This window comes from Rhinoraja longicauda, chromosome 6, assembly GCF_053455715.1.
Source record: "Rhinoraja longicauda isolate Sanriku21f chromosome 6, sRhiLon1.1, whole genome shotgun sequence".
In the NCBI taxonomy this organism is placed as follows: Eukaryota; Metazoa; Chordata; class Chondrichthyes; order Rajiformes; family Arhynchobatidae; genus Rhinoraja; species Rhinoraja longicauda.
Genome location: NC_135958.1, coordinates 28,296,783 through 28,319,323, shown reverse-complemented (window position 1 = coordinate 28,319,323; position 22,541 = coordinate 28,296,783). Strand labels below are relative to the sequence as shown.

The window sequence follows — 22,541 nt, the reverse complement described above, 5'->3', positions numbered from 1 at the left end:
TTCAGACACAGATAACGAAATGTCACAAAAAAATCTTTTTGACTTGTGTATACTTGCCAAGATCAACAGAATGGCCTCTCACTAAGGAAGACGCAAAACAATCTCCTGGAAATACTGGGGGACTGAGGATCTAGTGGGAGGGAGGAACTGAAGGGAATCCACATTAGTCAGAAAATGGTGTTAGGTAAACTGTTGAAGGCAGATAATTTCCCATGGCCTGATGATCTGCATCGCAGAGTACTCAAGGAGGTGGCCCTAGAAATCGTGGATGCCTTGGTGATCATTTTTCAATGTTCTCGACTCTGGATCAGTTCCTGTGGACTTGGAGGTTAGCCAATGCAACTCCACTTTTAAGAGAGGGAGAGAAAAGGGGGAATTATAGATCAGTTAGCCTGACATCGGTAGTGGTGAAGATGCCGGAATGATTATTAAAGATGTTATAGCAACGCATTTGGAAAGCAGTGACGGGATCGGTCAAAGTCAGCAGGGATTTATGAAGGGGAAATCATGCATGGCATTTGGTATTTTTTGAGGATGTAACAAGTAGAATGGATAAGGGAGAGCCAGTGGATGTGGTGTATCTGGACTTTCAAAAAGCCTTTGACAGGGTCCCACACAGGAGATTATTGTGCAAAATTAGAGCACATGGTATTGGGGGTAGGGTATTGACATGGAGAGAGAACTGGTTGGCAGACAGGAAGCAAAGAGTAGGAATTAACGTGTCCTTTTCAGAATGGCAGGCAGCGGCTAGTGGGATGCTGCAAGACTCGGTGCTGGGGCCAGTTGTTTACAATATATATTAATGATTTAGACGAGGGAATTAAATGTAACATCTCTAAGTTTGCGGATGACACAAAGCTGGGTGGCAGTGTGAGCTGCGAGGAGGATGCTGTGAGCTGCAGGGTAACTTGGAAAGGTTGGGCGAGTGGGCAGAAGCAGTATAATGTGGATAAATGTGAGGTTATCCACTTTGGTGGCAAGAATAGGAAAGCAGATTATCTCCATGGTGTCAGATTAGGAGAGGTGCAACGAGACTTGGGTGTGCTTGTACATCAGTCACTGAAAAGAAGAGTTTAGGAGCAAGGAGGTCCTGGTGAGAACGCACCTGTAGTATTGTGTGCAACTTTGGTCTCCTAATTTGAGGAAGGACATTATTGCTATTGAGGGATTGCAGCCTAGGTTGGCCAGGTTAATTCCCGGGATGGCAAAACTAACGCATGATGAAAGAATGGATTGACTGGGGTTGTATTCACTGGAATTTAGAAGAGGGGATCTTATAGAAACATATAAAATTCTTAGAGGATTGGACAGGGTGGATGCACAAAAAAATGTTCCCGATGCTGGGGTCACAGTTTAAGAATAAGAGATAGGCCATTTAGGATTGAGATAAGGAAAAACATTTTCACCTAGAGCATTGTGAATCTGTGGAATTCTCTGCAACCGAAGGCAGTGGAGGCCAATTCACTGGATGTTTTCAAGAGAGGTTTAGATTTAGCTCTTAGGGCTAAGGGAATCAAGCGATATGGGGAAAAAGCCGGAACAGGGTACTGATTTTGGATGATCAGCCATGATCATATCGAATTGCGATGCTGGCTCGAAGGGCCGAATGGCCTATTCCTGCACCTATTTTCGATGTTTCTACGACTGGGGTTGTATTAACCTGCAATTTCTGCCCAGTTTTTGACACTAATCACCAGCACCTGATATATTTTTGTTTGTCTAAAGCAGCAAGTTTTGAGACGTTTGACATTCAGCTCTAAATGCTTATCAAAGTCTCCCAGTCTCACAGAAAAGCCATGTGATAATACCACTCGATTCCCCCAAGCAAAAATCATTCTTATAACCACCTACATTTCAAGAGACAGATGTGCTGAAAGTATGACATTTCTGGGTAGAATCAATTAAAGTCCACAGCATTTGAAGGAACAGGGACACCATTATAAACGCAAGAGGGCTTTATGCAGGAACTCTGCACCAGATTTAGAAAAAAAGTCCCAAGGACAAATGGTTCTATGGATGGGCAAGGAATGAAAGCTGCAGTAGTTTGACATTTGCACGTCTTTCTCTATTTATCTATTCAAGTGAAAGGATAATATTTTAACAATTCGTCAAACAAGTTCCAGTCTCATCTGTGGAGTAAAGACTGGTTAATTCCCAATAGATCAGGATAGAGATCACAAAGTCTATGTGCATGGACAGCAAGACCATACTAAACATTTCTACACTTTTGTGACATGCCTACCACCTCCATTTGAGCTTTTATTGCAGAAGGGTCAAAATACACAAGAACTAATGTGACAAAGGGATCAAATGTTTTTCATTGATTCATCCATTGCTTCTGTACAATGGACAAATTTTGGGATGTTCAAATAATAAATATCTGAAAATAATTGCAATTTAATAATCATGCAGTTATCACACAAACATTGATTGTTGTAACTAATTTATTGATGTGTAAAAACAAAGCTGCTTCTTGATACAGGGTTAGTTAGTTGACAGCTGAAAGAAAGCAAAAGGAGACTTGGGGAAAGAATTAGGTGATTCTAGTGTGATGATAGATATATATATTTTTCTGGTAAAGGAATCATGGGGAACAATTGATCAAATTCTCATTTACACTCAGTTAAAAGTAAATGTAATTTCATAAGAATTAAGGCTTCTTTAAGGAACTAAAGCAACTTTAGTAAACCAAATAATAATGATGGTTGTAGCTTGAGAGGAACAAATCTGGGCACCATGGCAAAACTTGTGATGCATTGCCATTGAACTCATTAATTACATTTATTTGTGCTTATTCTAATCATATCCACAAGACCAAAACCAGGACACTAAATTTGATTACTGTCTGGATGTAACCAACCCCAATCATTCAAGTACAAAGGAGATAAAAGTCCCATGAATGGGTATATAGCACTGCAGCAGGCCATTTGACTTACGTCTATGACAATAAACATACTGGATTCACCCCAACTCTACAATGCTACTCATGTTGAATGTTTATAATGCAGCTGTATAGCATTCACATTTTCAACGCTCACTTAAAAATCTTAAACTGCAGGCTAATATATTTAATCCTCACAGTTAGTTGGACAGCAGTCAATGATTGGTCTTTGAACTCTAAGAAAAATCCACCATTTTTATCTTTGCACAGTACAGCAATTTACTCACTGACCCCGATAGTACTAATTTCAAACATTGGACCCAATGTTATTCAGCCTCATCCCCTTTAAATTGTCCCTCAAAATGAACTAGCCAACAGCATCTGATTTCATATTTTCTTATGATAAAGACCATTCTGCTCATTGCATGTATGCTGGATCACAGCAAATGTTTCCCTGTGATCTCTTTATCTCTCCCAACCATCTACACTGGAGGCAATTTGCTACACTCAATTAATCTACCAGACAGTACATCTGAGAATGTGGGAGGAAACTACTGCAACCGGGGCAAACACACATAGACAGCCAAAAGCTGCATTGAGTCAACCACCCAACCCTTCACCCCCAACAAACATTACAGTTGGAAGCAATCCTCAACATTGTGATCACCCAGGATCTGCTCTGACTTCATAAACCATGTTACTCTTAAGAGAAACTGTTTAAGATTCAATCACCTCACTACATTGGAGATGTATGTATAAATAAACAATGTTTCAACTTTTGCAAAATGGTATGCCAATTAAAGGCCGTAAAAATATTTCTCAAGAAAATGAAAAAAAACACTGCAGATGCTGGAAGTTGGAAAGAGAAACAAATGCCATTCAGCAGGTCAGGCAGCATCCATGGAAAGAAAAAGTTAATATTGCAAATCAAGGATTAGCAGAACTGATCAAAATATTCCAATGAAACTTATTAGATGTATTTTCAGGATATGCGTGCTATCCCATAAGTTGAAAGAGCCTGGGGAACTACAGGTAATGTGCGTGGACACGTGTCGCTGCAGGATGAGGGAGAAGGAGATAATGATTAGTGGACATCTTAATGGGTTGTATGCAAAAGCGGAAGTGGCAGCGCCTAACGGCAGCGGCTCGCTAGCAGTCTGTTCGTCTTTTTTCCTTTTTTGTTGTTGTTGTGTGTCGGTTCGGTGTTGGGATGGTTTTTGTATTTTTTTTGGTTGTGTATGTGTGGGGGGTGGTGGTGTGGGTGGGGGGTGGTGGTGTGGGTGGGGGAAACTTTTCTCTTCCTCACGGCGCGGGGCCTAACATCGCCCGGTGCGGCTCGGCCGCTGGACTTTACATCGCCCGGTGCGGCTTGGCCGCTGGACTTAACAGTGCCCGGTGCAGCTCGGCCGCGGGACTTAACATCGCCCGGTGCGGCTCGGCTGCGGGACTTTACATCGCTGGTGCGGCTCGACCACGGGACTTTACATCGCCCGGTGCGGCTCGGCTGCGGGACTTTACATCGCCCGGTGCGGCTCGGCTGCGGGACTTTACATCGCTGGTGCGGCTCGACCACGGGACTTAGCTGCGCAAGGCTTGGTCGCGGGGCCTTTCATCGCCCGCGAGACGTTTCAGCGCCCGGTGCGATTCGGCCAGGGGGACTTCCATCCCCTTGCGGGGACTGTGCGGGTCGGTCGGGGACGAGCTGTCTGTCCGTGGGCGTGGGGAAGAGAGTGGAAGTTTTGTTGCCTCCATCACAGTGAGGGGGTGTTTGGAGTTACTGTGATGGACATTTGTGTTCTTTTTTTCAAATAAAGCTCTGTTATACGGTTAAAAGTGGGAAGAAGCCTCATGGAACATAAATGTGGGATGGTTCAGTAGGGCTGAATTATTTTGCTCTGTGATACAGACACAAATTAGTATGTCGAAGTGCTGGTTAAAACATTTGTCTATAATGCATTCAGGGACATTTATAGATGAACATAGTTCCGCTGTTTAGTGTGAGTTTACTAGAGGATTTATTCACTCAGAATTGATGCTAGATTTCTTTGCAAGGTGTTACTCCTTCATGCTAGCAGAATGAAGGAAATGGTTATGATTCACTACTGCAAATTATGATAGCGTTAAAAATGTCCACCAAACCACCAATGCAGGCAATGATCCTTTGATGTATCGTTATTCCATGCACGTGGATTACAAGGAAGTTCCCATGCCTGAACAAATTTGTTTTCACGGTTGCCCCATACGTTTTGTGGATATTTTGCAGATAAACGACCAGATCTATTAAATGCAGCGGCATGTCAAATTTATGACCCTGGATGAGTAATCCACTATGCTAAGCATTATCACATCAGGAATAAATAGAGACACACCCTATGAAAGAGGTCTTCAGTTACATTTAATTATCTGTGGCGTCTATAACACTGGCATTTAACAAATTCAGTCATTAAGAACACATTGATAAAAGCAAGAGAAAAACTACTTCAAATAAATCTAAACAAAAGCATGGCCTAGCAAATTCAAGTAATTTCTCAATGTGTTTAAAACAATTCAGTGAGCAAGAAGTTAAAATAACATAGCTTAAACCTGTACATGCTCACTATAGCCAATGCTGGTTCAAAAAAAAAACAGGCAAGGTTTCAAAACCTGGACACAAGCTACAAAGTAACCTCTAACATGAAAGGAAAACTAATTTAGGGTGTTCCGGGTCTGACTGAGTGAAGTATATACACTCTGAATGCCAGATTACACCAGGAGAACATTAGTCAGAAGAAAGCAAAATGAGTATTAACTCGGAGTTTCTTCATGATGGAATGAATACTTGACCCAGGCGGCATAAGGTTGAGCTATCATGACGCGAGACTTGAAATTCTGTAGAGCAGTTTATACTTGTGACGGGAGTGATAGGTCTGAACAAATGAAATGATTTTATATTTCAATGCAACCTACCTCTGTTGGTCAATTACGAACAGCAAGATTGCTGCTATGTAGGGATATGACACACTTTTGCATATAATATTCAAATGTCCTGCCGTGATTAATTTCAAATGTTAAGATTCTTGTTATTTTTATAGATGTGACACTAGCCATAAAACAGCTTTGTAAAAAATCTTTTGTATAGTTATTCAATTTAGAGGAATTATCACCTGGAGATAGAGGAATGATTTTAAACAAATTTAAAACGAGATAATTAATGTTCTCTCTGATGATCAGTGCTCACTCCGTTCAAGTAATTTGTGCCTGGATTAAATACACATGGATAGAAAATGGAACCACTATCTGTTCAATATTCTTTTTGGATCTCCCTTTAGTCACTCAACAAGCAACATTTTCTTGAAAATAGGACAAAATTCAAAATATGTCCTACTCAAGTGTACACATGCCCAAGATATTTTCAAAAATTAAGCCTTGTCACTCACTACAAATATGAACACAAATTAAGTAGAAGTATAAACTGTGCAAAAATGAAATGTTCAATTGAGAAGTGAGCAGTCATTTTAAAAAATATGTATTATGAAGCTGTTATGTGGAAATAATTCCCAAACAACACTGGAGATGGAAGTTAGCGTCGTACAAAAGGCTCAGATCCAAAACCAGCTACCTGTCCTTGTTTTCCCCCATCAAGCGTTCAATTAAAAAGAGGGTTTAGGTATTGGGTTTCAAAAGGTGCTCCAATCCTAATTAAAAACTCATTGATATGCAAGAAGGAACTGCAGACGCTGGTTTAAACCAAAGATAGACACAAAAACCTGGAGTAACTCAGCGGGACAAGCAGCATCTCTGGAGAGAAGGAATGGGTGACGTTTTGGGCCGAGAATCTTCTTCAGACTGAAGAAGGGTCTCGACCCAAAGTGTCACCCATTCCTCTCCAGAGATGCTGCCTGTCACGCTGAGTTACTCCAGCTTTTTGTGTATAAAAACTAATTGATGGTGTATTATGACGATGTGCGCAAAGGAATGAATTTAAACACTAACTACAGGTTCTCCCTGGGAGATGACAAGGCTCCTTTTCAAATAAATTTGCAAACCAATCAATTCACAAATTGGAAATGTAACCACTTGGCAATATATTTAAAAACATAGGCCAGCCAAGGGCAACGTGCAGTTTATTAACTCAACCCGATTTCTCTATGAGATGCAATTTATTGACTCAGTCTCTAGTTTGCAAAGAACACACAATCTCTGATGTTCCTTACAATTTGATGCAACATTCAAGTCGCTACAATTTTCAATGCTTGTCATTAAACACACCTGTCTCCAAACCGAAAAAGGAATATCTTAAACGTCAACTAACTCCCAACCTAATAATTTTCTGAGTTCTCATTGCCTTGTTTTGTCGTTTCCACACCAACAACCCCCCCCCCCCCCATCCTGTCCACAAGCACAATGATAGAAAGAATGTGAGCAGATTGGATGACAAAATCAACCAGGGTACTGTCATAATCTCTGAAAATGACAGAACAATTTCTCTTTGCATAGTATTTTCTACTTGTATATCAAAGTATCACTGTACAAACCTGTAAGCACTTGCAGCTGTGGCACTTTCCCAACTCCATTATGTTCTTATTCCTTTACTCTAATGGAGTAATTAGAACTTCATTATGTTCTAATGTTTTTGGCGCACATACATGACAAATGTCATTTTGAATTTACTGACGACTAACATTCATTTAAAAAATGTAAGCAGCTATTCAAAAGATCACAAAATTATTTATAGATCAACAATATGCCACCAGTGCAATACAAAATGTATCTCTTCCGATTGATAATTCAGACAGGAGCATTCAACAGATTATTCCTCAACTCAAAGTACAGTCAAATTTAGACATTGCTGTCTAAAGCTTACTGGCAGCAATTTGACTGTACTTTGCATTCAAACTGCTAACATTAAACACTAGATTCTATTAGAGTTTAACTATTACGTGTGTTGCAGACCAGAACTTTGGATTTGTTGTTTATTGTGTGACTTGTAAGATAAATTGATGGACATATACATCCCAGACTTCTTGCTCCCTGTAGTTTACCTGACTCTTCCATTTGAAGACAATGGAAAAGAACTGGGAAAGTATGACAGGAAATGTAAACCTCCATAGGGCCCTTAATGCAGGCCAAAGTAATAATTACAATTACTTTTGTTCCAAAGCACAGATCAATCACAGTTTAAAACTATCAAATAGCAAGAACATGCAGAGATCATCATATCCCGCTGATGTTAAGGTTGTGCATTTTTGGAATTTCTTTGTACTCTTCACAAGGCAGTTGGAACATGACTAGAGTGTGATAAGACAGGAAACATGCAATGGACATAGCTTTCTTTAATATTACTAAAGGATTCCTGTAATTAAAATATGATGTGCTGTTTGACAAGGATAAGAACAAATCAGAAAGCACTAATGTACAGTAATTTGTTGTCGCAACACTAAAATCTAAGCAATAAAGAAAAACACTTGCTATAATTGTCAGTTAAAAGACAAATGTTGTGGCCCTGACATGTTTGGAATACGAATATATAAATTAAATATACATTCCTTTCTACTTTAAGCCCTCCTCCTCCCCCAAATCATTAGTTTTAGACAGTGTACATCAGCCAAAGTTTGACAAGGCAGAAAAGTCACCTATTTCCATGTTTAGATACAATAAATAAAACATATTGAATCCACCATATTAATTTCCAAACATGTTTAACCATAAAAGTCTTTCACAAGCCCAATAAAATGCCTAATGGATTTGCAATGTCGGTGGCTTTCCAAAGTTAAATAAGTGTTTGCTTAGGGTGGTGTAGTTTTCCCTGTTGTTCTTCATGCAGACCAAACTCATCTGGAAGCTGAGGCAATAGTTGGATTGGGGGAAGGGGAGAAAGGGCAAAGTTACTGTTGTTGCTACCACCATACAAAGGCTTCAATCAAGTACATGCCAGATGTACACATCACTGAGATTCACCAATGATTTCGCCAAATATTCCAGCAAACTTCATCATCTAAACATATTCAACAATAGCTGGGTCGCGTTAGACTTCCAATACCAATAGAATGGTAGTATATCAAAAGGAAGATCAATACCTCTATAATCTTCCTGCCCACCAACTGTTTGCAAACAGAATTAGAGTGCCCATCTGTCCATAATCAATGGTCGAAGGTACCAAAGAGCATTGTTTCTACTGCGCTTGGCTTAAAAATGAAATCAAGCAAAATTTATGGTATCAAGCCATAATTAGAGCTATTTGTTACCAAGAAGCTATTTTCCATACTCTGTAATAAAATTCTTCCCCACCTTCACTTTGAGTCCCAAATACAAGCCAGGACAAGTTATTTTATTTCCAGGGTGAAGTAGTTTTCAAAATGAAAGATTTGCTCAAGTTCTTACCTACAATTTCCAGAAAAAAAAACTAAAAACTGAAACAAGATGTACACCAACACACCACACCTTTACTGCACACATGCCTCAGATACACGTCTCACTGTGAAATCATACACAAAACTTTTTTTTCTTCAGTTTTTACACACACAATTAGAAATATGGATTTACAAAAATTAAACATTGAAACTTTTACCTTGAATCTAAAAAAGTTGACAAAAAAGTTTAAAAAATGACCATTTTCAGTGGCTTACAGTAAAAAAAATAGATGACACGCTTTCAAACCTGCCTCGTTAATGCATAGAAGTGGAGGAAATCTGCAAAACAATTAGTCACTGTCCACTGGCTGGTGATTTTAAAGAGTTATTTGGAGTAGGCACTTTCCTAATCTGCAACGGATGCACTCCACCAGATAACATCCAAAGAGCTCCCACGTGTTGCAAAGAAAAAACAAACTCAGTGTGGTTAAAAAAATAGGTCTCGTTTTAAAAAGTCGATCTGGAAAAAAAATGTGATCAATTCTTGTTTTAAAAATAGGCTTAGTCTCTGGAAAGCAGTGAGAATGGGCATCAGTTAAGTTCTTGACAGCACTGCGGTGGTCAATTTGGCTACCTTACCCAGAGGTGGGAGAGAAGGTTGCTCTTTGACTTTGCCCGGTGGGGGAGGGTGGGGGGGGGTCTGGTGTTGCTTGCAGAAGCTGTTAGCTGAAGTACCTGCCCCTTTTGACTGCGCTGGCTGCCTGCGGGTTGCTGTACTGCCGGTCGATGTCAGAGGCGGAGACGGGCTGCAGGTCAGCCCACGGGTCCTGCAGCATGGAAGCTTTGTAGTACAGCTCCACAGGCGCCGGCGATTGCCTCTCCAGGATGCAGCCGCTCCCGCCGAAAGGAGTCGACGTCCTGGGCGAACCCGGGTAACGCCGGTGATGCCCCGAACCGGGGGAAGGCTGTTGAGACGATGCTTGACCCGGGGAGTGAGGGTGATAAGGCGGCGAGGAGTAGCGGCCTCTGAAACTCTGCGGCTGCTGGTGGCCGGGGGACGGGCTCTTGTAGCGGTGCTGTTGGTGGTAGGGCGACAGGCCCTGGCCTTGCTGCTGCTGCTGAGGGGACTTGGTGAAGGGACGCTGCCGGATTCCGTACGGCGGGGTGCCGGCGTTAGTTTGGAACCCCCAGGGATATGTCCCTCCGCCGCCTGCGGCCTGCGCCGCGCCAGGGAACGAGCCCGGGCCCACACCCGGGCCTACAGGCGGCGGGCTGCGGAAACCCTGCCTCATCGGGCGGAACATTTCTCCCCCAACCCCCGCCTTCTTTCCTTCCTTCCCGCACTCACTCACAACCCCGGCCCAGCCCGGCTCGGCTCGCCCCTTGCTGTAACAGCAGATCCGAAGTTTACAGGGGCCGCGTCGAAGCCGTCGTCGTCCGCTCTTCCTTCCGGCAGGCCGGCCGCCCTCCCCATATCACTTCCGCTCGCCCCCGTCGTCTCCATGGCGACCGCCCACTGATGTCGCGCGTTCCCGCATCGACCGCCGCGTCCCGTTGCCATGGCGACCGCTGACTGGTTGCCAGGCCCTTGTTCTGAGCTGTTGAAGGTGGAGGGAGTGTTCAACGACAACGTTCAAAGAAAACAAAGGCCAATATTTATTTTTTATGTGACCTGGCAAGTGTGTTTCTGGACAGGCAAGTAACGGAACTTTTTAACTGTGGGGCCAACTTTATTTATGTATCAACATTTTTCATAGTGAAAGTGAGGAGGTCAGGGATTTATTTTGTCATTTCAGTTGCCTCTGCTGCAGAACTGTCCAATTGACCCATCAAATCAAACGGTCCTAGCTCAAAATATATATATATATATATATATGTATATATTCTTTTTTCCTTTTTCCCCTCAGTTTATTTTGGCCATTCATTGTAGGACATCTTTGGTAACACCATCGAGGCCATTACTTCCAGCACTAATTGATTGAGAGATACAGCATGAAAATAGGCCTTTGGCCCACACTTCCAGTCTGAAAATCGATCACGTGTTCACATCAGTTCTTTGTTATCTAACTTTCTCATCCACTCCATACACACCAGGGACAATTGACCTACAAACCTGAACGTCTTTGGGATGTGAGAGGAATCCCACATGTTCACAGGAAGAATGTGCAGACTCCACTTAGACAGCACCCAAGGTCAGGATCCATTCCTTGATCTCTGGTGTTGTGAGACAGCGGCTCTACCAGCTGCAACATTGTGCCACTCCTTAAATCTATTCTTCAATGTCTAACCTAAAGCTGAACTCCAAATTGAGATGCAATGGTGTCCAATGTTTATGTGATTGAACCACTCGCCCGTAACCTCTGAACTATTACCAGACCTCCATGTTCCATTTTCTCTTCCAAGTCCTTGAAAATAATACTGAGGTACAAGTTACATTTTCCCCCTGTTTGACCTCAACATTTCTCCTCTTCCATGGAGCTTGACTCTGCAACTTTGATACAACAACATTCCTTCACCCCCTTACTGTCTTTGACAACGTCACAAACAGGTTCCTCGTCCAATATCTGTCCTGCATTTTGAAGCTCAATGGGACTTTCCTTCTTAGCTACTTTCGGTTAACTAGCACATCTCTTCTTGCTCTCAAAATTTCCTTTGTAACTTTGCTTAGGATCAAGTTTTGGCTCTTTCTCACTCGCATATGTAACACCATTTGAAGAGTGGGGCTCTTCAAATGGTGTTGAGAGCTAGATGTCTGCTGCCCTTAATCTAAACATTTCCAGGTAATAAATATATTAGTGGAGATTCTGTGATATTAGTTATGATATATCAGCTGATGCACTATTTTTACTTAAACAATATTATTTACTATATAATACAGTAAACCCTCATTATTATGGACTTCTTTATAATAGATTTTGGCTATAGTGGACTGTCTCTTTCAGAACACAGGGTGCTGATTACACTGCAGGGGCTATTGAAATTGACAAGGCAAGAAATTGACAAGCCATTGCATCCATTGACACTTAACTCTATGAAATAACGTAACAAACAGCCTTTAGTATATTTAGCTGGTAGTAACAAAAATACTCTCAGCAGGTTAGACTGGTTAGTGTCTTTGGAAGGAGAATAGAGTTAACGTTTAAGATCGATGTTCTTTCACCCTGAACTCCGAGCGGGCAGTTGATTGTGGGAATCTCACTCAGAGCTGGACAGGGTTTCCACTCCGCCACCAAACCTCACATTATGCTCCCAATCTCTGAATACGGGAATCAGCAGCAGGGGCAGTGGTTATTGTTGTTCCCCAGCTGCGCTGGACAAGATGGTGCCGGGTAACCTTCTAGGGCCGCTGCGCTCCGTGTGGTGAGGGAGGCCTCACTGGGCTCAGTGATGGCGTTCCAGGATTCTGACCCGGGCAGTGATGTCAATGGGGGAAAACCTTTACTGGGTTATAGCGCACAATCGGCAATAACATACATCATCCCCCCCCCCCCCTCCTCCTATGGTGCATTATAATGATGGTTTACTACATTTCAGTGGCATAGTGGTGCAGCCTCACAACGGCAGGGTGCTGTCCATATGGTGTTTTCATGTTTTCCCTGTGACAACATGGGCATCCTCCCACATCCTAAAGACGTGCAGGTGGGTAGATTAATAGTCCACCATAGATTGCTCCTCGTATGTAGGTGAGTACTTGAATCTGGAGAATTAACTAAATGTAGGGAGAATGAGATTAATAGGATACAAAGTCCTAGAGTATCTCAGCTGATCAAGCAGCATCCACGGAGGACATGGATAGGTGACATTTTGTGAGAAGATCATTCTTCAGACTGATTGTAGAAGAAAGCTGGAAAAGGGACGAGGCAGGACCCACGTGGCAGGTAACGGGCAAAGGGGGGTTTGGTTTGATAAGCAACTGGTTGGAACAAAGGCCAAAGATAAGAAATGATGGAAGATGTGAGACAGGTTTGAAGGGTTGAGAAAGCTCCACTCCCTCCTCTGTGTACTGACCTACTAACAACCCTGAAGGTCCTGCCACTCTCTTTTTCCAGCTTTCTTCTCCCCCTCCCCCTGCCCTGGACAATCAGTCTGACCTTAAACAACATCTATCCATTCTCTAGGGATGCTGCCTGACCTGACTCCAGCACTGTGTCCTTTTGTGTATTAACCAGCCTCTGCAGTTCCTTATTTCTGCAGAATGAGATTACTGTAGGTTGAGTGTGGTTGATGCAGACTCAGTGGGCTGAGGACATCAGTGCTGTATTTCTCCATCATTCTACCATGTAATGTATTATTCGGTGAAGACAACATCTAGAAATAGATTACCTGCATATGTTTGCTTTTGAAAACATTTGATCCTATGTAATTTGCAAGAGGAAGAATGAAGGTGGAATACTGGTGTGATTGAACTATCCTTTTATGTATGACTGTATCAAACACTTGCCACTGTTTCGGATGGCATCTTTCTTTATACATGAAGCAAGTGATCTAATAGTAACTGTATGTGAAGCAATGTCATCAAATATTAACTGTGATGCCTTATTTAATATTTAATGATCTTGCTTTAACTTGAACTTCGTGGGGCATTAACTTCATGCTTCTATTCCTCCATCAGATAAATAGTTGGAGCTTGCCCTGTTAAAAACCGTAGCTCGAAAATGGACTTTCGGGACGAGGAAGTGGTTGACGGTAATAAAAAGGTATTTTGTGAATCTCCTGGAGATGACAGTAATGATAATAGTGACAGTGATGCAGCAATGAGCCCCACCCATTCTCTACATTCGTGGGAATCGGAAAGAAAACTCATTGATGTTCTGATCACACTTAGTGAGGAAGACTATGAAGATGAAAAGTCGATGGACCCGTTTGTCCTTTGTGGTGGATGGGATGATGCAGTAAGTGGTTTAATCTTCTCACCACAGAATTTTCTGTTAAGCATGATCATACTTAATTGATATCACCGATTTTGCTGTATATTTCTAATTTAGAATTTGTGGGGGGAATATACTAAATTAAATTGAAGGAGTGGAATGGCTCTATATTTTAAAAGAATGTGGACCATTGTCATTGAAACAAAGAAAGATACTTGCTTGGTATATGGTGAAAGGTTGTTTTAAATTTTATTTTTTTTCCAGTACAGCAGCATTCACAAAATAATTGCATTTGTAAATTATTTCGCAGGTATGCAAAATAGCACACTAAGAATAACAATACAATATAACAAAACGTAGAACAAAAGTACAACAAAGAGAAAAAACTAAATTAAAATAGTTATATATTTGGTAAGCTTCTCAACTAGCAACCAAAATAATAGACACAGAGGCTATCTGTTGAACAACAGTGACCACCTTTTTCAAACCAGCCCTCATCTGGAACTCATGCGGCACTAAATTCACTCTAATACCATCAATCTTAAAATAGGATCAAGATTTTTAAATACAATTACTATGCAAGTCTCATTCCTTTGATATCTAAGGGCCTTTTTTGAATGATTTTTTTGTTGAAGCATTATTCAGTTTATCCATAAAAACTTCAATTTTGCTCATAAGATATTTTGCAAATAACCAAAGGAGGGAAACAGTTTAAAAGAAAATCCAGCACATCTCTGATATAGTATGCTGTGGCCAAAAGGGCAGTGGAAACAAACTGAATAAACTTTCAAAAGAGATAGGAAAAATAGAAAAGTTAGTTAAGAACCAAATGGGCCAAACAGTCTATTTCCAAACTGTGTGCTTCCATGCTACCAATAACTATTGGACATTTGGGAATGAAGATGACAAACGGTGTATTTTTACATAATGGGGCAAACTCACATTTAAAAAGAAATCTGCATTCCCCCCCAACAAGCTCCAATTGAAGGTATAAACTGTTCAGCTTGCCTGATTGTAATCATGCTGCACGATTGGCTCGGTTGTAATCATGTATTGTCCATCTGCTGATTGGTTAGCATGCAACAAAAGCTTTTCATTGTACCTCTGTACACGTGACAATAAACTAAACTCAACTGATTGCAGTGTCAGTTGAGCACTGCTTTCTGTGTAGGTCATCGACTGATTCTAGATTCACCAGTCCCTGGATATAGGAAACTGCATTGAAAGTAAATGTTTGAAGAATTAATACCAGGAAGTGATATAGCCCAAAAATTCTGCAACATGAAATCTTCAGGATAGCCAAACATAAATATTACCACATCCATTATACATTTTGAATTTGTTTGTTGACGTTACAGTTGTGAGGCTAAACTCGCAGCTAAATCTCATAATTATGCACATCTGATAACAGCCAGAAGATTGTTGTCAGAATTCAAAACTCTGCCAGGTGTAGCCTAGGAACACTTTAGACTTTACTTTAGAGATACAGCATGGAAACAGGCTCTTCAGCCCAGAATCCACACCGACCAGCTATCGACCCACACACTAGCACTATCCTACACACTAGGGACAATTCGCAATTTTTTACCAAAACCAATTAACCTACAAATCAGTACGTGTTTGGAGTATGGGAGGAAACCAGAGCACCTGGGGAAAACCCATGTGGTTACAGGGAGAACAGCACGGGTAGTCAGGATCGAACCCAGGTCCCTGGCGCTATAAAGCTTTACCGCTGCGCTACCCACTTGGCCAATTTGAATTCATTCTAGTAGGATTTAATTAATTTGACATTCAAATGGAGGATTTGACTGGTCTAGGAAAATCTCACCTCTTCACCAATGAAAGAGAGTCATTGGGAAAACTCAGCTAAAAGAGTGCCTGCAAGATTAACTCAAGCCAAGGGGATCTATCAAATAACAATTATGAGAACAAATAATTGACATTGCAAACAAACACTTATAATGTTGGATCTTAAAATGAAAAGCATAGATTTCCATGGCTTATTAGAAAATGGACATGATTTGTTTCAAAACAGAGCAATGGTTGAATTGTACCAGACACCGGTGAAGATGGAGATGTTTCACTTGGTACTGAATTTACTCATTTACCCATCCGACTTAGAAAAGGAATAATATTCCTTCTACATTGTAACTTATTAAACTGCCGTCACTTATAATTCTTAAAACAGCTAATGTAACTTAAGGTTTCTTTTCCCAGGTGCATGGCTGGAGAACAGATAACCTCCATTCCTTCATTCCCATGTTGAAAAAAATAAATAAATCAAGAAATAACAGTCACTGTGTGGTCTGTGCAGAGATGCTGCCCATCGTCGCAAGGAAAACGGGCCAACATTTCAAATCATTTAGTAACACATTTGTGTATGATTTCGCAGAGGAGGATGTCAGCTCCAACCCAGAGAAAACTCCACCGAGCCAGATGCATACATTCAGCTCTACAGTTTCACAGGTGCAAGCAAGTAAGGCAAGCAAAGAAATTCATACTGAAGACAAGACAGAAACTGAAATTAATCCACATAAAGAAAAAGAGTATGAAACGATCCTGGGCACCAGTCAACAGATGTCCGTTAGAAAACATTTCTCCCTACTTCCACCTGTAAAAATGGCTAATGACAGTGAAACGTCGGCTCCGAGTGTCAAACCAGGGACAAATTTTAGTTGGGGAACACAAAATGGCAACCCGAATATGAAAATTGTGAGTGAGGCATTGGAGAACAGTTGCAGCAGTGCCACCAAATACTGCCTCAGGACCCATTGTTGTAACATGGGTATGCTACAGGTCAGCGACATAGAAAAGACTGCAATAGCTCCACTTATTGGAATTACAAGGGTCATAAATCACTGGTGCTGGCGACACCCCTTAATGCAAGGCAACCATAATCTGTTCATCAATGGTGTGCCAGCCTCCAAACTAAAGGGATGCCACAGCATGGGCCCACGGCCTTTGAAAATAACAAAACATCACACAAAGAACATGAAGCAAGATATTCCTGGGAAATCTGCTTTCAGTCACAGTGGTTCTACTGATAAAAGTAGAATAAGGCAAGAAGTCACAGGGCAGAATATTTTCCCAATGCTCCCACAACCAGGCCCACCACCACCTTCCAGACCTAGAATAGCAGTCTCTGTATTGCCCCAGAGAATTTTATAGTCTTAAATTTACTTCTTCTAGCTCTTCCATTCTCCCACACTTGCTGAAACCCATTGTATCACCCATCCTCTTCCCTAGACCCCAAAGCATTACATAGACTTTAAGGTCTGTTGTGGTGTCACAAGAAGTCCTTTGGTTCTGGCAAGGAGAAATTAGCAATAATGACACATGTAATCTGAGAAATGTTTACTGGAGAGTAGCAAGAGTGTATTCAAATCAGATACAAACTTTCTCTCTCCCTCTCTTTGTTAAAAATATTCCTGTAAATAATTCTGTAAAAATGAATCCAATTATTTTAAAGACCTCGATGATGTTTTACTTCAATTGTTATACCTCACAACAATACTTAAAGTCTTAAATTATGATCTTGATAATGCATATGGTTTTGTGTCACAATTTTATTTCAGCTTGAAAGAAACAAGAACATAGGAAAGAATTTTCAGAAGTTCACAATTTTGTGTGCCTGATACAAATTCTCACCTCATTAATAATTCAAATTGCCCTTCCACAGATGTTCTGTTCCCCAAAACAGACCAGTCTTCTGTTAAGAGCTGGAAGACAACATGATATGCATAGGGTGGCACAATGGCACAGTAAGGCAGCAACTTCGGGTATTGTCTGTACGGAGCTTGTACATTCTCCCTGTGACCACATGGTGTTCCAATTTCCTCCCACATCCCAAATACATGCACATTTTTAAAAGTTAAATTGTCCCTGATGTGTAGGATAGAATTAGTGACAGTTGTGGTGATTGAATAATAATAATAATATAATATATTCCTTTATTCGTCCGACACCGGGGAAATTTACAGGGGAAATTGTTGATCAGTGTGGACCCGGTGGGCCGAAGGGCCTGTTTCAACACTATCTCTCTAAACCTGTTAGTTACCCAAAGTCTTGACGCAAAGAAGGTTCACCACTTGGAGTTGGGGTAACAGAGTTAAATTGGGAAGACCGTTTGAAGTAGGCAAGGATTATTAAGGATTTCTCAAACGCAAGGATGAAGTAACTCATATTAATAGGATATTGAGAGTTGATAAAAGGCCTGAGAGGAGTTGAGACGGAAATGGTGTTTTCCGGGGAATCTCATGATGCAGAATTGCAATAGTCAGCAACCATATAAGGACTATCTGGAAGCATTTCTTCATGCAATCCAAAACTCTCAAAAAGATTGAGAATTACAAAGCTGAGATTCACACAATAGCAGTTGGATATTGATGCTTCAAGAAGGTGGCAGAATTAAGATACATGACAGCTATAATCTAATTAATACTGGCATAAGCTGTATGGCAGCTATGTTTCTATATTCCTACATGAGTTATAGCAGAGAGGCTCGAGGTGAAGGGTGGGATGATGGGCATATCTGGCTAATGATCAATGACAACCCAACAAATATAATGCATGCTCACTCAGGAACCTGGATTGGCATTAATATTATCTATATTGGCTTGGTTTTTGTGGTCGATGAGAAATCCATGACGAACAGCAAATGAAAGATGGGAAAAATGCTTGAAATTTAAAATAAAAAGGAAAATATTGGAAATACTCAGCATGTCAAGTAGCATCCGTGGAAAGAGAACCACTAAGAGATGCTAAATACAGGTAACTGTAGATGGTGGTTTACCAAAAAAAAGGCACAACGTGCTAGAATAACTCAGGGGGGTCATACAGCATGGATAGGTGATGTTTTGGATCAGGACCCTTCTACGGACTGATTGTAGGGGAAGAGGGGTGGGGAGGAGGAAGCTGGAAGAGAGATGGGGCAGGAGAAAACCTGGCAAGTAATAGGTTGATACATATGGGGGGGGGTGGTTTGAAGGGCAGATGATTGGACAAAGGCCACAGATTTAAAAAATAGGTGCAAGACAAAAGGATTAATGAGTTGTGAATTGTAGGGGGGGGGGGGAAGCTGTAGGTGAGAAAAGACCAGGACCAATCAAGGCTTGCCACAAATTACCTCAGGCAGGGTTATTACTATTAAAATTAATTATTTCTTAAAGACAGAAAATATGGTCAGCATAGCAATTTTATAAAAACTGACTTTGGCCTTTAAAAAAGTACATTTTCAGTCTATCCTACAGAGGGACTAGTATATAAGTAACTTGATTTCTCATTAATGGCTGATCTTCCTTTTTTGCAGTGTCTCCGGAGTAAAATGTAAAGGTGGCAACGTTTAGATTACCATCCTGAATTGCGCATGTGCAGAAACACCAAAGCTGCTGACAATTTCAGTGTAAAACCGTAATCAATGCTAATAGTTTCACTCCCACAATACCTGGTCAGCGCATTATATTTCCAACATGTAATTTCCGAATATTACCATGTCCTCCTTGATCGGATGTATTATTATGCAAGCATTGTTTGTAGCTCTATCCTTTCAACACTAGATGGAGTGCCATGAGCATTGTTACTTCCAGTTTTCCTATTTGACTTGGTCTCCTTCGTTCAATGCTTTGTTGAAGGTATCCATAACCATCATAAGATACTATTGGTTTTTGCGTTCTATATTTCACCATTCCCAAAAAGAAAAAAAATTACTCTTCTGAATCTTTTACTTATCTATCCTAATATCATCCTTGGATAAGTGTCAATTTTTGTATTTACAACGTCTATGTCTTGAGATGTTATGTTATGTATACATAAATGAAAATTATTCTTGCAAGCTTCTGACTTCCACCTATTGTATCAGTAAAATACTGATAAGACCTGATCAAAAATCATGTCAAATGTTTACTACAAACGTAACTTAAATTACAAATGTAATATAGACATTTAAATCTAAAAGTTCTCTCTCAAATCCTCACCAATATTCCTCCATTTTCTCACCGCGTCTCAGAACGACACAGGTTTTTACAGACTAAGTTGACACAGCGTGAATACCATAAATGATCTTTTATGCTGATCTCCAAATAAACAGAAATTAGCTTGGATTTCCACACTTAACACACATAAGGCCTATTAAAGTACAGAAATCTAAATGTTCAGTAAATCGAGGATTGGGTTCATTTACAAATATCCACTGCCATTGAACAGCCGAGTAACTAAGGTTTTTGAAGCTAACAAAATAGCAGATTAAGTTGTGACCTGATACCTTAACACCTTTTCCTGTCTCTACGGACGCTGCTTGACCTGCTGAGTATTTCCAGTTCCCATTTTTATTTCCGCGTCAAGTTTTGTGTGAATGATTATCTGGGTCAGTCAAATATTGCCTGGTGAAACCATACTCTTGAGGGCATTTGTCACCTCAAGAGGTTGGCAATGAGAACCACTCATGCAGAAATCCTCTGGCTGACTTTGCATAACGTTTTTCATAGACTAATCCCCAACCTTTTAGTACACGTGCAAATCTCAATGAGAAGAGCAGGCACACTGAGGACCAAGGTAGAAAAGGTTGATTAGAATCTAGTTGTGGCATTTTCTATTACTTTATTTCATTAACACTCTTTATCTATCCCCAAGACCAACCTCAAAAAACAAGTAGTATAAGAAAATAACTGCAGATGCTGGTACAAATCGATTTATTCACAAAATGCTGGAGTAACTCAGCAGGTCAGGCAGCATCTCGGGAGAGAAGGAATGGGTGACGTTTCGGGTCGAGACCCTTCTTCAGACTGATGTCGGGGGTGGGACAAAGGAAGGATATAGGTGGAGACAGGAAGATAGAGGGAGATCTGGGAAGGAGGAGGGGAAGGGAGGGACAGAGGAGCTATCTGAAGTTGGAGAAGTCGACGTTCATACCACCGGGCCGCAAACTGCCCAGGCGAAATATGAGGTGCTGCTCCTCCAACTTCCGGCGGGCCTCACCATGGCACTGGAGGAGGCCCATGACAGAGAGGTCAGACTGGGAATGGGAGGGGGAGTTAAAGTGCTGGGCCACCGGGAGATCAGTTGCGTTAATGCGGACCGAGCGCAGGTGTTCAGCGAAGCGATCCCCGAGCCTGCGCTTGGTTTCGCCGATATAGATAAGTTGACATCTAGAGCAGCGGATGCAATAGATGAGGTTGGAGGAGGTGCAGGTGAACCTCTGTCTCACCTGGAAAGAATGTTTGGGTCCTTTGATGGAGTTAAGGGGGGAGGTAAAGGGACAGGTGTTGCATCTCGTGCGGTTGCAAGGGAAAGTGCCCGGGGTTAGGGTGGTTTGGGTAGGAAGGGACGAGTGGACCAGGGAGTTGCGGAGGGAACGGTCTCTGCGGAACGCAGAGAGGAGAGGGGATGGGAAGATATGGCCAGTGGTGGGGTCCTGTTGTAGGTGACGGAAATGTTGGTGGATAATATGTTGGATCCGCTGGCTGGTGGGGTGGAAGGTGAGAAAAAAAAACAAGTTTTGTTCTAAATAGTCAGATACTTCACAGCAAAATTGTTTTAGATTCTTCTGATTATTTAGTCAGAGTTGAACGGCACAGAAACAGGCCTTTCAGCCCATCATGTTCATGCCGACCTATTTGTCCATTTGTACCAAATCTAATTTGTCTGCATTAGGATGGTATCTTGCTATGCCTTACCTAATTAGGTGTCTGCCTGAACCATGCAGATGTGAGAAAATGCCAAATCTGCAGTTACCACCTCTTTAAAAAAACTTTCAGAAAGCAAGTCATGGAATTCAATTATATTAAATAGCAATCTTCCAAAGCACTTTAATAGATGGATGCCAACAAACCAAACTACAACACACTGTTCATATTGAAGAAACTGATCTTTATTTTGTGCAACTTTGCAAAATTCTAACCAGCATCTGTGTTTGACACAAAATATCCACTAACATCAGACACCAGCAAATAATTTTAATGTGCAAAATTTCAGCTAACTGGAGTACAACACATCTTGTGACATTTTAACATTACTCAAGCATCAAAAACAACAACAAAAATCCACAATATTGAAAAGAAAAGTCACATTCAGATCTTCATTATTACATGCATTTACACATTGACTATACAGAAGATAATTATTTAGATGTTTTCAAAGAAATCGATGTGATGTAAATATGCAAGTCAATGGTGTATTCAGTAGCAGTTTATCAATGCAACATCTCAGTCACATAAACCCTTTTGTGCAGTATTCTAAAGGCTAATTCAGGCAGAAGTCATGAACCGTGAATTTTATTTTGTCCATATTTTCTTTGTGCCAATGTTGCTCTTCCACTTCCAGGAGGTGTCTAAGTTTCCACAACCTCAACGAGGTGGCTATTCCCATGTGCAAGCCTTAGCATGTGACGATTCACTACTCATCCCGTTCTTATCTAACGTTGCCATTCCATATCAGGGCTGCAAAGAGCAGCCAAACAATGCCAGTTAT

General features: G+C 41.2%; 2 protein-coding genes across 4 annotated transcripts; one reads left to right on the top strand and one right to left on the bottom strand.

Moving 5' to 3' along the window:
• Positions 1–6,729: 6,729 nt before the first annotated feature.
• Positions 6,730–10,703, bottom strand: mplkip (M-phase specific PLK1 interacting protein). Its single transcript, XM_078400737.1, has one exon. It carries the CDS (start codon positions 10,512–10,514, stop codon positions 9,933–9,935), a length of 582 nt encoding a protein of 193 aa, XP_078256863.1. The 5' UTR covers positions 10,515–10,703; the 3' UTR covers positions 6,730–9,932.
• Positions 10,704–13,828: 3,125 nt separating this feature from the next.
• Positions 13,829–19,846, top strand: c6h16orf46 (chromosome 6 C16orf46 homolog). 3 transcript variants are annotated; one of them, XM_078400735.1, is made up of 3 exons: positions 13,829–14,102; positions 16,296–16,874; positions 19,387–19,846. In XM_078400735.1, the coding sequence occupies exons 1-3, from the start codon at positions 13,866–13,868 to the stop codon at positions 19,405–19,407; spliced, it is 837 nt and encodes a 278-aa protein (XP_078256861.1). In that variant the 5' UTR covers positions 13,829–13,865; the 3' UTR covers positions 19,408–19,846. The 3 variants fall into 3 exon arrangements, 2 of the variants coding, with proteins under 2 accessions (XP_078256861.1, XP_078256860.1); XR_013547380.1 differs by lacking the exon at positions 16,296–16,874; XM_078400734.1 differs by lacking the exon at positions 19,387–19,846 and having other exon boundaries at positions 16,296–18,965.
• The last annotated feature ends 2,695 nt before the right edge of the window (positions 19,847–22,541 follow it).